Raw genomic sequence first — 16,512 nt, 5'->3', positions numbered from 1 at the left:
CTGAAAAAAAAATAATTTTTGCTAAAATATTAAAAAAAAATCTTGTTAATTGAGGTAATTTCCACATCCCTCGATGTAAACGAATACCCAAAAAATTGTGTAAAAAAAGTATCGTGTAACTCGAGGGATAGGTGTACTCTGAAACTATACTGTATGTATAAATCGTGGTGAAACTCGGGCAACATTTGTCCCAAGTCCACATATAAGGTCCTCCTCAGAAAATGACTTGAACAATCATAATTGTCTTATAATAATTAATATCGTAATAATATAATAACAAAAATTAAAAACATTACGTTACTTTTATTTTATTATACATACTCTTAAATTCTTTTTAATATTTTAATTAGTGTTTTTCTTTTCCCGCACTTTTTCATTTCCCGGGAAATCGGGATTAATTTTGAAATTTTTTGGGATCCCGGGAATTCCTGCCTAGAACAAATTACCCAATTTAAGAATGTAGATTTCGTTAAAACTATTTTTTAGATGTTTTGGTTTGGTCTTTGGTTTTGAAATGTAATTGGATACAAGCCACCTTTGCCGTTTGTATCGGAAGTTCTTCAATTTTCATTAGATTTTGTTCTTCCTTAGTTATATTTCAGTTAATTCTGTTAATTCGCAAAAAATAAATATTTAATTTTTTTTTTAATTTTGAATGGGCAATGTTTTGCTTATTAAATCAAAATTTAAGTAATGATGTCAATTAAAAGTTGAAGAAAATCCAATAATATTAAACAAAAATCAATTCCATGGAAGGTGGTTGTATTCCAAAAATGTTCGTTTTACTCTTTGTTAAAAAGCAAAATATTAAAATAATTCCACTTTGGAATACAATTCTGTGGCAGCCCTCAACATTCACGAGTTTTTGGAATAATTTGAATAATGTACTTGTTATTGGTCTATTTGGGTTAAATCTTTTTTGTTGTATGAATCTTCTGCATTTGTTTTGGAGCTATAATCATCTTTTAGAGAAATTCAAGTTCTAAAAACATCAAATAAAACTAAGGAAAATAATTGCCGGGAATTCTCGCACAATTTTCCGGGATTTCGGGATTGAAAATTTTGCGGAATTCCCGTGAAAAACTCTAATTGTAATACACAATTCATACATACACAATTGGGGTATTCACATGGTCTGCTATTAGTCATATTGTCATAATGTCCAAATAGTAGACCGTGTGAATACCCCAAATAAATGCAAGAACTTATTTCTTGTTCACAGTTTTTTCCCATTTTTTTACTCATTGCCTATATGCGGAGAAGTACATATGTATTTCATGTTTCTGGCGGAAATATTTTATATATGAACATTTTCGCTTTAAACATTTTTCAACTTCGCATGGTTTGGCAGTTTTTCATTTAGCATCTTCTATTGTTTTCATGCTGCAATTTGTTTACATGTTTGATGTTTTTTTATTCAAATTTTTTTTATATTATACACATGCAATATCAACAAATATTGATGGCTAAAAATATTATTTTTTTCTTTTTGCTGCCACAGAAAAAATTAAAATTCGTATTCAATCACAAAATTTATAAAACCAAACATATTTTTTACTGAAATAGGACCTATGAAAATCGAACACTATATAACGTAATTTATTTAAAAACACAACTTTTTTTTTTATTAAAATATTTGTACTATTATTGAAATAGAGTATTTGAAAATTAATTCAAATAGTGCCAGTAATTTCAATAAATAGTTATCTATGAGTGCTTAGAATGGAGTAAAAATATTTGGTAATTCTTACCAGTAAATATTGATTTGAAATTAATGCTAGGTTAACTTTTAGGTAAATTTATCTGCTGGATATTTTAAACCATAGATATCTATTTGTTGAAATTACGGGCATAGGTCGAAAACCTTTGTTGTTAGTACTGTAGTGTTAGAGGTTGGATTTAAATATTGTCTGAGCACTTCTGCCGAGCATTAAAATTCTCTTTGTTTGATTCTGAATAATGAAACACCAGTATTGGCTTTTCTAAAATTGTGAATGAATTCTTTTATTTTTCTTCAGCTTATATACTAATTATTAAAATAAATCTTAACCCTTCTCACTTATTATAATAATATAATTATCTCTTTCGGTTCCATGGATAATAGTTTAAGTTTCTCTTACTTTATTTCATTTGGCCAATCAGAATGTATCGGAATCATTTAACTTTACTCAAATATAAGTCACTCAGAATTGAGTGCATTTTTATACCCTACACCACCATAGTGGGGAGGGTATTATGCGTTTGTGCAGATGTTTGTAACGCCCAAAAATATTGGTCTAACACCCACCTTAAAGTATACCGATCGACTTAGAATCACTTTCTGAGTCGATTGAACGATGTCCGTCCGTCCGTCCGTCTGGTTGGCTGGCTGGCTGTCCATGTAAACCTTGTGTGCAGAGTACAGGTCGCAATTTTGAAGATATTTCGATCAAATTTGGTACATATTACTTTTTCGGCCCAAGGACCAAGCCTATTGAAACTGGCTGAAATTGGTCCATTATTTCACCTAGCCCCTCGAAATTGGACAAGTCCCCTCGAAATTGGACTTTATCGGTCATAAATGTTTAATTTATCTATGTATCTACACAAATTTCGCTCCAAATAAGTTTTATATATACAAAACTCATGTCACCAAATTTTGTTACGATCGGTCCATAATTAGTCATAGCTCCCATATAAGGCCCACTTCCGAAAATCACTCATGAATATAAATTATTGATATTTTAAAAGAAAAACATTTTTACTCATTTACTTGGTGTAGGGTATTATATGGTCGGGCTTGACCGACCATACTTACTTACTTGTTATAGGTGTCATACAGTGTCAAGTATGCATTGTGTATTTGACACCACTCAATTGTGTTCGATACTTGCATTCGTTTATGATTGCCCAAATGTATGTGCATAGTGCACATGTGAGGTACACTACTATGTGTGAGTATGGTAGACATGTGTGGTGCACTACACCCTCCCCCTTAAGAGAAAAATTATGGAAGTCATTTTTCTACCTCCATAGAACCGTTACAAATGTTTGTTTTTATTAATATATATTTTTTTTTGTGTATTACTTAAAATAGTTATAAAATTATGTTAAAATGTATAATATAAATTTATTTTATAATTTTTTTTTTTAAATTATTGTTGGAAAAGGTTATAAATTATTGTTGTGGTAAGTTTTTTCTATACCATTATAGTCTATTGTGGTGTTTACACCATCTCTATTAATTATTTTGTGGGGTCCTTTGTATGGACTTTGATTCTTTTTCCTATTCTCTACTTTTACTAAAACTAGGTCACCTACTTCTTAATTAAATTTGTTTTGATATTTGTCATTCAATGTTCTTTTTTTGTTTTGTTTTTATTATTATGTCTTTGGTTCTCTTTAGAAGTGCTCAGACAATACATAAATCCAACCTCTAACACTACAGTACCTTCTTTATTTTTATATATAATCAAACAATTAATTTTATAACAACTAAGAGAGCTATATTCGGCTGTGCCGAATCTTATATACCCTTCACCAAAGGTATACAACATTTAATTTTTTTTAAAATTGTTTTCAAATTTTTTTTTTTTTCGAAATTGTTTTTTAAAAAAAATGTTTGTATTTTTTTTTTTAGTTTTTAAAATTGTTTTCCAAAAAAAAAAATAAAAAAATTCGGGTTAAAAAATATTTTTCCACATTTTGACCCATTGTAGGTGAAACTTACTATAATAGCCTTATCTACATCTTTGCAATGGACTTTGAAATATCAATCATTAGATATACATATTGTCTATATTAATGACTTTGTAATCCAGATATAGATCAAAAATAGGTAAACTTCTCGAAAGCATGTCTGACAGAATTATTGAAGATCTGGATCCCGAAGATATCTGGGGTCTTCAGAAAATTGATTTCAACAGACGGACAGACAGACGGAGATGGCTTAATCGACTCCGCTATCTATAAGGATCCAGAATATACTTTATAGGGTCGGAAAATTATATTGTGGATATTACAAACGGAATGACAAACTTACGAAGGTGAAGGGTATAAGTAATTATAATTTAGTTTATATTGTAACAATAATTAAAACAACTAACCTCCTGAAAAACAATTAAAACTCCTAAAATAATGGAGTATCCAATCTTGCATAATAGTTATTTTTCTGAAACACGATTTTTACAATATTTAAGCATACAAAAGTTACCACTAAGTCGACATTTGCCTGTTCTTACTTATTTAGGTTCATATGACTAATTTTTGTAGAATTGTGTAACTTAAATTTTGAGAGTGATTTTCGTTTATCTAAAAATTCCTTTAAATTGGCTTACCCCCAGTAAAAGTTAAAGAAAACATCTAAAAAACATTGAGATTTTTAAAAAAGCTTTAATAACAATAATATATGTAGCTGAACAATGCATAGCATCTGTTCGATCGACTCTTAAAAATAAATATTAATTTAATAAATAAACAAAACCGGTTAATCCCAAATGGAATATGCCCAATAAAGATTATTATCTACTATACGACACTGAATAGAATGGTTTGTCATACGCTTGATAAGAGGCTTCATTCGAAGGATTATTACTCAAGAATTCCTTAATAAGTGAATCGAACGAATCATCAAAGTTTAGGGCGTTGCCCAAAGAGCCACGAGTTTCCAATTGGGAGTCTTTCACTGGTGTTGGTGATGAATATGAGGGTGTGGAATAGCTAGGACACTTGGTGTACGCAGAACTCCCAATTTTTCTACTAGAGGCATCTAATGATATTTGTACGCTTTCCACAGGATCAAGCAGAGTTTTTGAGACCCTTGAAAACATGTTTTCGAAGGGAATGGGGAAGTTGTAAGTACCAGAACTTGGAGGACTATAGTAGGGAGTATGTGACGGATTTGGTGGATATGATGCATAGGAACGAAAGTTGTTAACACCCGCTTCAGCTGTCGCGTATGGACCATGATATATAGGTTCAATTGGATGAGCAATCGGTCTGGAATAGTAAGCTATAGAAGGAACATTCGGCTTGCCATGATAAGCTGCATAGACAGCAGGATCAAGTTCCTCTTCATAACTGGGCAATGTTGGCAAAGGTATAGATGGTGGAGTTGATCCTTCGTAATTGGAGTATTTGTCGTTATCTGGTTCATCATCATTATTATCATAAGATGGTGCATAATCATCGCTTTTAGGTATAAGTTCTCGTTGAAGAAAGTGAGTAGATTCAATGCGACCCTTTGCCACAGGCTCTGATATTTTCGATACTTGAACGATTTGTTTGTCTGGGGAATTGATGACGACTTTTCGGCAGAATTCCTTGCAACCAAGTTTACATTCACAGTAACATTTTTTGTAGGGATCTTTTGGTGTTGTGTATTCAGGATTAATTGTAGTTGAATACGGCGCTTTGGTTGGCGGGTAGCGAGTGGTAGTTGAGTACTTCTTTGGGGTGGTTGGTGCTATAGTTGGTTTGGACGTTGTGGGTTTTGGACTGGGTGTGGTTGGTTTGTAAGTTGGCGTAGAAGAGTAATATGGGGTTGATACGGTTGTACTATTCGATGGTATTTCATCACAAGGAACTTCTTCCCATACTTCTTCTTCGCACTCATAACATCCTTTAGGATGTAATGCCTTGCCCCTCAGAGACGACACCAGGCATGTGAACAAAATGAAATGCACAGTTACCTGTAAGAAATTCAAGTACACAATATTATCTTTCACATTCCTCTCCGAGCTAAAATAAAATTCAAAATCTCACCTTTAATTGCATTTTGCACGTTCCATAAAGCACAAGAAATGCCAAAAATTTAAGCAAATCGCAACTATTTAATTAATTACCAATTAAATTAATAGAGTATGACAACAAAGTAATGGTGGTAGTGGTCGTGGTCACGGTAATTGAGGTGATGGCGGTGGTAGTAGTAGTTGTTGTGCAGAGTTGTTAACAAGACGTCAGCCACACTATTCTAAGTTAAGCTTATGACCAATACAGACTTTTTATAACGAATACGTTAGAGTTTTTGTCTTATTTTTCTGTTATTTTTTTCTTCTGTTAAAAGTTCATCTGCGAAAAAATGCGAAAATATTGTGGCGCATTGCAGATCAACAATTAAGAACGGAAGTTTATTCATTTAACACGTACGATTGTTTGAGATACATACATTAAATTATTGTCTGGTTGTTACTTGGAAATTATGAGATCAGTATAAATGGTTGTTGCACAACTCCCGCAATAAATATTAAAAGAAGCTGCATGATTGATTCTAGCAATTGCAATCGTTGACACATTTTACTGGGACATATGTATCTTAGTTAAATTTTAATTTGTTTTCTTTTTAGTTTAACTGGAATGTTTATAGTTTCTGAGGGAGCTTTAAAGTCTTCAGACATTTTTATAGTTTTGATCATTGATTTGTTGGCAGACGTTCTTTTTAAGCAAAATCCACAGCTGAAAAAACGTGCAGAATTGATCGGTTGTTCTGATTAGTATTACACAACTTCCGTCACACTGTGTAATAAAATCATTTTCTTTATCAGCGATGTTAATAGCTTATTAGTTATTTAACCCTTGGAGGTATAGGGGTTATTTAGCGCTAAACGGTATAACCATATCTGTTCAGACCTATATGGGATTTGTATGGAAGTACATAGTCAGATCTCCTTAAAGTATGCGTAAATTTTTTTGTTTGGCATTACATGCAATGAAACCACAATTATATACACGCATTATTAGGCATATAACTAATTTTGGTGAAATTTTTGGCATACCACCACGTGATGGCCAATGTTGTATAAGTAATGAAAATCATTTTTGTAGGTCATTTGGAATCAAAAACATCACGCACCAACACCAATTTCTAAAATAAAACAAACTTTTTTTTCTCCGAAAAATTATATAAATAATTTCATAATTTTTTTTGCAAATGTGAGGGATACTTCCCTTATTTAAAAATTATATTTTGAAGTATGTCCGCAGTTATTATTAAAATAAAATATATTATATTTCAAAATAATTGAAAATATTTAATGCAAAACTTTATTGCGCGAAAAAATAATACCGTGATTTTTTATATTTTTTAATGCTCTATTCGACTATGCTATGCCAATTTGCATATTTGCAAAAATTGTCAATAGTTATATCCCTAATGTACATACATTATACATAGAAAAGAGCTACCATATGTATTAGGGTCGCTCGATATTTTTCATAAAAAATCGTATAGCAGAAACGCATTCTAATTCTAAGAAATTTTCCCCAAGCAACCATATGTTTAAAATCAAATCCTGAAATATCATTGAATAAAAGTCGAAATTCGCAAGATAGGATTTCATTTTAGACCTATGGTTTCTTGAGGAAATTTTCTTTGAATTTTCCGTAGATTGCGTTTCTGCTATACGATTTTTTATTTTTTTTTATCGTCCATACAATTCGACTCGGCCTAATATGTATAGTTTCCTTTATTAATTTTTCTTAACGTTCAAATTATTCATTATTCTGCACATTATTATTCTGGATTAAGTCGAACCCGGATCCAAAATCGGTTTGATTTTTTGCTCATTGTGTCCGGAGAATGTGGCTCCAGGAATTCATGAAAGGATTTGTCTCTAACACGAAAAACAATAGTTATACACACTTGTTTATGCAAAAGGTCTGCACAGACCTGGTTATACCTCCTAGGGTTAAAATTACCGCTCTCACTGTAGTTTAGAGTTTTATCCATGTGAGATGCCTTTCAAACAGATGACACATGTAAACTTGAATAAAAGAGGTCAACAGATAAGAAATCTATTGTATAAAATTAAATGAAACTGACTTATTTATAGAATGATTTAATAATATTAAGAACTACTTCAATCACAAAATTAATATTAAAACGAGTAAGACAGTATGGTATGATACATATCATATATGTATCATATTACACAGAGTGATCGAGTCGGGTTTTCAACAGGTTTAATGTAGTATTTATAAACCGGTTAACCGGAAATAAAATAAAATGTTTCCAGAATCAATTACACATAATGATAAAATCAAAAAGTAACACTGTACAACACCAAAAAAATTACAAGGTCCGACCAATAAATTTTGATAGAGGAGACAAAAAAAAAAGACATGTGTATCGGCGTTTTGAAAGTTTACATCTGAATTTCATTTGAGGGGGGTTAAAATTTCCCTCTTTCCACTCTGGCACATTCTTATTGTTAATCGGCATAAGAAACCATGTGATACTTACATTTTAGGTATAAAATGTGTTCAGTAAATTTATGTAAAATATAACAAGATAAATTAAAATTTTAAAAATTTCTAAAGAATGGTAAACATACATATTTAGGAAGATTTTATTTATGTTCTAGCTGTTGGTTAATATTTTCATACACAATGCCAAAGTTACACAAAAGTTTCATCAAATGGACAATAAATTCATGTTTGCGAGTCAAAATTTTTTTCTTTTACTGAAATTTGGGCGCCTCGAAAATTATTTTTTTGATATGTCGAAGTGGAATTTTTTATTCCTCATGCCAAAAACTATCGAAAAATCGATGGCACAATATACAAATTGGAATTTGTGTGAACATGGCGAAAATAAGTGTGAATATTTGCAGCCCTCAATCTAGAATCCAATGCAATTGTGCGGGTTTAAATGATAAATGCAAGTCTATATCCTACTCCTGTAACAATGATTCGCATTCTGCTTAAACAAAGATGAATTTCTCAAGAATTAGCTGATACAGTTGCTAGTTTCAAATCAGAAATTGCAACTTGTTTCATGGATATGAAATCAAAAAATTGTTGACTGCAACAAGCACTGAACAATTTTCTGAATTGGAAGAAGAATTAATAGAGCTGATATTATGATTAGTGGATCACATAATCTCACTGCTCCTATTATGAACATTTGTTCGATCTATAATATACTATCTGTATCTCCTCATAACATCAATTATGCATGTAATTTTAATAACCGTAAAGCTGTTCTTTTTTAAATTCAATAATGTGACATTATTAATGTCTTTTGACCTGATAAGTATTATATAGTGAAATAACACTTTAAATCTCGGTCTTGGCGGATTTGTGATGTGGTTGGTTATATGTGTTTATATCTAAATTATCATTATTCCCGGGCTGTTGTAACATTGAATAAAATGATAAATACGTTTAGACTCAAAGCAAAACTTACTACAGCTGATGGTAAAGTAATAATATATGCGGAATGTGCCTTCTTACTTATTTACTGATTATTATATAAATGAATATGGGGAGGGGGATTTCATGTCAAGTGAACCAACTTTTAAAATCGATGTCTTCCGATCTTGATGAAATTTACACCAATGTTAGACCTATTGGATAATTATTCAGACACAATTTTTCAACAAGATCGGTCCAGAACTCTCTGAGTTAGAGGGGGTCAAAATTTGACATTTTGGCCAAACATGTGATTTTTCTCATCCATGTAACTTATTACCTATTGTTCTTGTCAAAATGTGTTCCAAATAGTTTAGATAGATATAGCAAAATAAATGTTTTGTAACTGAAGATATACAATTTTTGATTTTTTTTCGGCAAAATCGAACTTTTTTTCAAAAGGGGCCCTTTTTTAAATTTTTTTTTGCTCAAAAGAAAGCTTAGGTCTATTCCTTTAAGATCTTTTTGGTCTCGTAGTGGGATGCGAGTGGAATATCTATCAAAATAAATATTTTGTAAGTCAAGACATACAATTTTTGTGTTAGAACATTTATTTTGATACTATCCCAATCGCATCCCACTACGAGACCAAAAAGCTCTTAAAGGAACAGACCTAAGCTTTCTTTTGAGCAAAAAAAATTTTAAAAAAGGACCCATTTTGAAAAAAAGTTGAAAAAGTTTTTGATTTCGGAAAAAGATAATAAAAATTTTTATCTAAACTATTTGGAACACATTTTGCTAAGAACAATAGGTAATAAGTTACATGGATGAGAAAAATCACATGTTTGGCCAAAATGTAAAATTTTTACCCCCTCTAACTCAGAGAGTTCTGGACCGATCTTGTTGGAAAATTGTGTCTGAATTACTATCCAATAGGTCTAACCTTGGTGTAAATTTGATCCCGATCGGAAGACATCGATTTTAAAAGTTGGTTCACTTGACGTGAATATATACATATATTATAACAGAGCCCTCAGAAAGTGAAGAATACACTTTTGATGAAGTATTTAATATGCAGCCAAAAGTTATTATATATGATTAAACTAATTTATTTGTGAAGTACAAATGCTATTAAATATCAAAATACGTATGTATAAAGACTGAAAAATATATGGTTTTAATTTTTGTTTAATAATTTTAATTTACGATTCTTGAAGAGAATAAATAATTTTTTTTGTTTTTGAGATCGATGTTGTTTTATTTATATAATCAAACATAATTTGTAGAAACAATGGTACAAATAGTGAAGAATTTCTTCATAAATTATTAAAAAAAATTAAGCATTTTTTTTGGCATTTAAAAATCTATTTAGCATTATTTTGGATAGGATTTAGCTGCAAAAATTTTTGAGACCTGGTCACACTGCTCATGAATTAGGTTTTTGACAACAGACATAGGTTTTTGGCTTTCAGTTACCTATCTAGTTGTCATCTATGTTTCTATAGTTTTTGAACAAACTTATAGAGCTATTGAAAATGTTTCCTTCATATTGATTTTTAAAGATTAAAATTACATCAACAATTATTATTTTCGGTCTGTGATTAAAACATTTCTTCAGTTTCGGGAATTTCTAGGATTCCCGTGTTTTTTTTTATATTTGTAATTTCTATCAAATTATAAAATCTAGTCTTAATAACAATAAATTCAATAACAAAATTAAAATTAAATACAAAAACTAAAACTAATTATTTTGATCACCGACTTCGTTGTATTAATGGTGTGGATGGTATTGAATCCGAAGGTCTTGAGTTAATTTCTGTAGAAGAGTTTAATGAAGGCGACCGATACATACTATCCAGGTTACTAGGAGTTCTGTAAGATATAACATTATGTGGGTTCGCCGATGTCAGATAATTAGTAGGGACGGATGGTGGGTATACAAAGTGGCGGTTGTAATATGGAGTAGGGGATATCAGATTTCCCATACCATACGAAAAACTAGGAGAACGAACACGTTCGGCCGGCAGTAGAACTGATTGTCCATAGAATTGTTTCATAAATTTCGAATCTGTATCAAATGTCGATTGTTGTTGAGAATGATTTTCGTTTAATGCCTCTTCGGTAAACTCTTTTTTAAGGGTTGAATAGTTAAAGTTATTGGGTTGGGAGGATCTAAATGGTGTAGGTATTTGGTTTTTTGCTACCTTATTATTTTTTCTTACAATAACGAATTTCAAACCCTTTGCATTGTTAGCAGGAGTTGTTGTGAAGATTTTTTGCTTTTTATTTTTCAAATCCATTTCATCACTTAAAATTCGTAGTTTTTCTTTGGTTTTACTCAAATGTTTTTCAATGTCACTTTTCATGTTTTTGTATTTTTTCATTGGTGATGGTGTTGTTGCTGTTGTTGGTGTTGATGTTGTAGCAGTTGCTAACAATCGTTTGTTTGTGGTTGTTGTTGTTTCTGGCATTTCGGTTGTGGTAATAGTGTCATCGGTGGTAGAGATACTTGCGAAAGATGTGGTTTCAGCAATTGTATCGCTGTCTGGCATTGGAGTTACATCAAAATCTTCAATTGTAAAATTGTTGGTCTTTTTGATGTGATTCAACTGCTCTTCGTAGTGTGGATGATCGGGTGTAATAATTTCTGGTGGATCGTGTGGGTTTAAGATTTCATAATTCGGTAAACCCAAATCGTAGGTAACGGCACCATCGTGGTAAATACCATTCCTTAAGTTTTTGGGATCCTTGGCCGACTCTGCCAATTCCTTTAAATGTAGATCGTTAAAATGTTGCTGATGATTATGATGACTATGGTGGCTGTGGTAGCGATCATTAGCTGCATATCTACTATAGTAAATATTATGTTTAAGACTTTCAGATTCCTTTGCAGCTAGCTCTTCATTCCTTTGTAAATTACCATTCTCGTTTTGTAAATGAAACTGATGCTGATGATACCGCTGATCCGGATAATGCTGTTGTAGATGTTGTGATGTTAGTGGCGCATGGTAGGCCTGGCATAAGGTCAATTTTGTATTCAAAATAGCAAAAACACAAATAATTCTTTTTAAATGTTGAGTTAGAGATTTTAATTTCATTCTTCTTTGTTTTCTGTTTTTTTCTTTCTTTGGCGTTGAATGCGGAATTGTTTATTTGTTTGTTTTTAACTTGAGCACTGGGTAAAGACTTCTAAATTTGAAGCGTGAGTTTTTTCCGGTTTTATAGCCATGAGTTTTCTTCGTGTGATGCAACAATAATTTTTACACTATCTTTTTTTGTCGCTGTGAATGCATGTGTTTATAAACCATTGATGAAGAACATCGTTTTCAGTCATGATTGATAAATAAATCAGAAACATGCTGTAAAGCATATACAACGACTATGTTATGCCCTATATTTACAAACAAACAGTCAATACAAATTAATCGAAATAAAATGTCAATAAATTAATTTTATTATTGACTTTCGCTTTAATTCACTTTTCAAAAAATAAACTCCGTTTCTTTTATAAAATTTTCCTCCATCGGTATTCTACGCTATTTCATAATCAAGCCACTCAATTATTTTCGAATGACTTTATTTTTTAATTTTTCAAAGAGTTTTTCGACAAAAGAAAGGCTATTTTTGATATTTATTATAACTAAACAACTACACAGGTCAACAAAATCGAAAAAATTTTAGAGGCTTTTTAAACCACTACACAATATTGATGTATTGTTGTTCCAGTTGTACAAATATGGTCCAAATTTTAAATTATATGGAGAGTTTTTTTAAAAAAAAAATTTTAAGTAAAATTGTGAATTTTTTTAGACGTTTTCCACATAATTAATGATAACTAAAAACGGTTACTCCGATATTATTAAAATAAATTTACATAACCTTTAATCTGTTTATATATTGCGATTTAATCGGCTCAGTAGTTTTGGAGTTATAATAACAAACTGAAGCAAAAAAATCATGAAAAAATCGAAAACGGCAGAAATTGTTCAGGTTTATTATTTTATCGCAAACCACATTTAATAGAAACAAAATGAGATGTCGATTATAAAAATCAATGGATTCTTTTCGAATTTATTCACAAATAAGTGAATTCGGTCATTTTAACAAAATTGTATGTGAAACGAATACAAATATGTTTAATTTAGGTAAATTGAAAACTCAAATATGTATCATTCATTTGCAGCTCTGTTTTCTACATATAGAACTTAGTAACCACTAGGGTATTCAAATTATTCGATTTTTCTCTTGTTCGAATAAAACGAATAAGAGATTTTAACTTGTTCGAATAATTCGATCACACGTTTAAAAATAATCAAATATTCGAATAATTAAAATTTTTTATAAAAGTAAAGAATGAATTTTTTAATATTTTATTGTTAAGGAATGACAGAAAATTACGTTAAAGCTAACAATTCAAGTATTGATAATGGGGATGATCCATGTGAAAGCAGACAGCAGTCGGATTTACCATCTCCGATTTTAATGAAATTTACCACATACATAATATATCAAATATGTTTCTCATATCAGTGACTTTTTCAATGGAAACTCATTCCAAAGTAAAAAAATCGCGATTTGAAAATTTAAAAATTTGTTAACATTGTCTAAAATTATATACACATAATCCCCCATACCTTTGAAACTGTTTTCGATGAAAAAAATCAGTGATTTCGGTAACCCTATGTGTGGTAAATTTCATTAAAATCGAAGATGTCAAATCCGTTTTGATATGTTAAAAAACATCCGAAAACAAAGTCTATCAATTAATTTTCATCAGAAATATTCTGATCGGATTCCCTCGTGAACAATCGACAAAACAATTGACTAGGAAAGTCTTTAGTTTCCGTTTTGGAGCTATGCTTTAAAAATGTTTAGCTAGTTGGACATGATCCTGAATTCAAGTACAATATAAAAGTATTAAGAACTTTTTTATGTCGTTCATTAATTCGGGTTTTAAAATGTAACTAATTCATTAGTAAATGAATTATTAACTTTTTATATATTATTTATAACAAATTGTACTATACCCTCAAGCTATATCAACGTTGCAACCAGGGCACACTTAAAAAGGTGACTACATCACTACAACAATACAAAAACAACAGTTACTTTGTTTTTGTTAAAAAGTAGGTGAACTGTCAAAGTTGCTTGTTGTTGTTTTTTCTTTTGGGTTTGTTGTATTTTTCGCCACAACAACCACAAGTGAATTGACAATTCAAACTGAATAAAAAAAATAATCAGCTGTTTCATCGCAGTCACCTTTTTAAGTGTGCCCTGGTTGCAACGTTGTAGACATATTATATATCAATGGATAGGGAATTTTGTCTTCTTTTCAAAAATGTATATAACTTTTGACAATTAAAAAATTCATGGAATACTTTTTTGAAAAATATGACAAAAAATGCTTTTTATTGAGTTTTTGCATAGATACAAATTTTTCAAATTGAAATATAATTTTGATTTATGAATATTTTTTAATGAAATTTTACACTTTTATAGATTTTTTTATTGAAAATGGAAAAATAAAAAAAAAATTTTGAAATTTATAATCAGGAATCCCGCAATTCCCAAAAAAGTATTGAAAAATTCCCACCTGGAGTAGGGTGGGTAAAAATGTTGAAAATAAATTTTCAAATGCGAATATCTCCTAAGCTATAAGAGATAATTGATAATCTATACGTGTAATTTTTTTTAAAATCGGAACACAGACGAAGAAATAGGATCATTTTAAAAATTGAACATACCCGAGGTGTCATAATTTGGGAACACCTAGTCCCGCTCCTGGTGGGCTCATGAGGTCCAAATTCAAAATTTAAACTCGACTACACTTCCTCTTTGGGCATGTGAAATTTCATTCAAATCCGAGTAAGGGTTTAGAAGTTACAGATTTATTTCCCTCTTTTTTTATTCTCATACCACTGTGCGTTGCCGAATCTTTGCTTAATGAAGTGGTCTTAGGCAATTAAACAAAATCAATCAAAAGGTTTTCATTTGTTAGGACTTGAATTGAATTAAACTTTCTGAAAGACTTGTGTTTAGAATTGTAACTTCTAGTAGTATTTATATATTTCTGGAAGGAGCTATGGGACCACTTATGTTTACATGTGTTTTGTTATTGTAACAAAAATTTTAACAAAAACAAAACACATGTAAAATGAACACTCAAAGTACACGATTGTACGCACACACAATTTTCTGAAAATAAGCGAATTCACTTAATTGTGATTTTTTTAAAACAAAAAAAATTGGATATTTTTACATAAAAAATATATTTTTTGCTTCAATTTGTTATTATAACTGCGAAACTACTGAGCCGATTAAAACGCAATATATAACCGGATATATAGGTTATGTAAATTTGAACATTTCTAAGTTTACTTCAAACGGACTAACCGTTTTTGAGTTATCATAAATTGTGTGGAGAATTATTTAAAAAAATTCACAATTTTAGAAAAAAAAATTTAAAAAAAAATCTATCCACAGAATTTAAAATTTTTACCATTTTTGTACTACTCCAACCACAATACATCAAAATTGTGTAGTGGTTTAAAAAGCCTCCAAAATTATTCGATTTTGTTGCCCTGTGTAATTTATAAAATATTTCTGACAGATCTTTATTTTTTGTATAAATAAAATCGATGGTGGTTTATTGCTTATATCTCAGCCATTTATAGGCCAATTTTGCTTATTTTCAATACCAAATTCCCATGAATATATGTATGTATGTATATATATTCCTCTATTCATATTTCAAGTTTTGGACATGTTGGTAGGCATAAGTATTACCATTGTTGACCAAAAATTAAACAAAACTATTTGCGTTCTTATGTAGAACAATGCACATTAGACGATGCAGTTCCATTGCAGTTCTTTATTTACAAATAATTTTTGTTTCTTATCAATAAAATATAAATTCATTATTTTCACATTCATACAAGTAGAAAACTATTTACTAAAGTGTAAATTGTATTTTTCACAGTGTAGTTGGCCATCAGATTTGTCGATGATACAAATGAGTCAAGAAGTGGATGTTTGAGTTTGATTATGAGGATGATGGAGGATATTATAGAAGGATGGATGCATCAGGTTAATCAGAAGGATGGATAAATGGAATGGAAGGTGCTTGTATGTAAAATAATAAAAATAATAAAAAAAAAAAACAGAAAGTATACTTGAGTTGTGTGATTGAGTGAGTTTGAATGTATGTATCTTAGGTAAATGAGATTATTTTAATGTAAAACACTTCATCCTAATTTACATATGCATGTTTGTATGTATTTGTAATTCAGATGATTATTTTCTTATTAAAGTCTGGTCATTTTATCAATTGCATTCAATTTACTGGATTTTGGTAGCTTGTTTGTTGTCTTAATATTCTTCTTTTTCTTATGACTGGCTTTTGAT

The 16,512-nt window shown here is 30.4% G+C and overlaps 1 protein-coding gene across 1 annotated transcript; it reads right to left on the bottom strand.

Annotated features, from left to right (window-relative positions):
* Positions 1-4,499: 4,499 nt before the first annotated feature.
* On the bottom strand, positions 4,500-5,754 carry LOC135950735 (DNA-directed RNA polymerase II subunit RPB1). The gene is made up of 2 exons (XM_065500268.1): positions 5,743-5,754; positions 4,500-5,669 (listed from the first exon to the last, which is right to left on the bottom strand). The coding sequence occupies exons 1-2, from the start codon at positions 5,752-5,754 to the stop codon at positions 4,500-4,502; spliced, it is 1,182 nt and encodes a 393-aa protein (XP_065356340.1).
* Positions 5,755-16,512: the final 10,758 nt, after the last annotated feature.

The sequence above is a fragment of the Calliphora vicina genome, chromosome 2 (genome assembly GCF_958450345.1).
Source record: "Calliphora vicina chromosome 2, idCalVici1.1, whole genome shotgun sequence".
Taxonomy (NCBI): domain Eukaryota; kingdom Metazoa; phylum Arthropoda; class Insecta; order Diptera; family Calliphoridae; genus Calliphora; species Calliphora vicina.
This window is presented reverse-complemented; position numbering and strand designations above follow the sequence as displayed.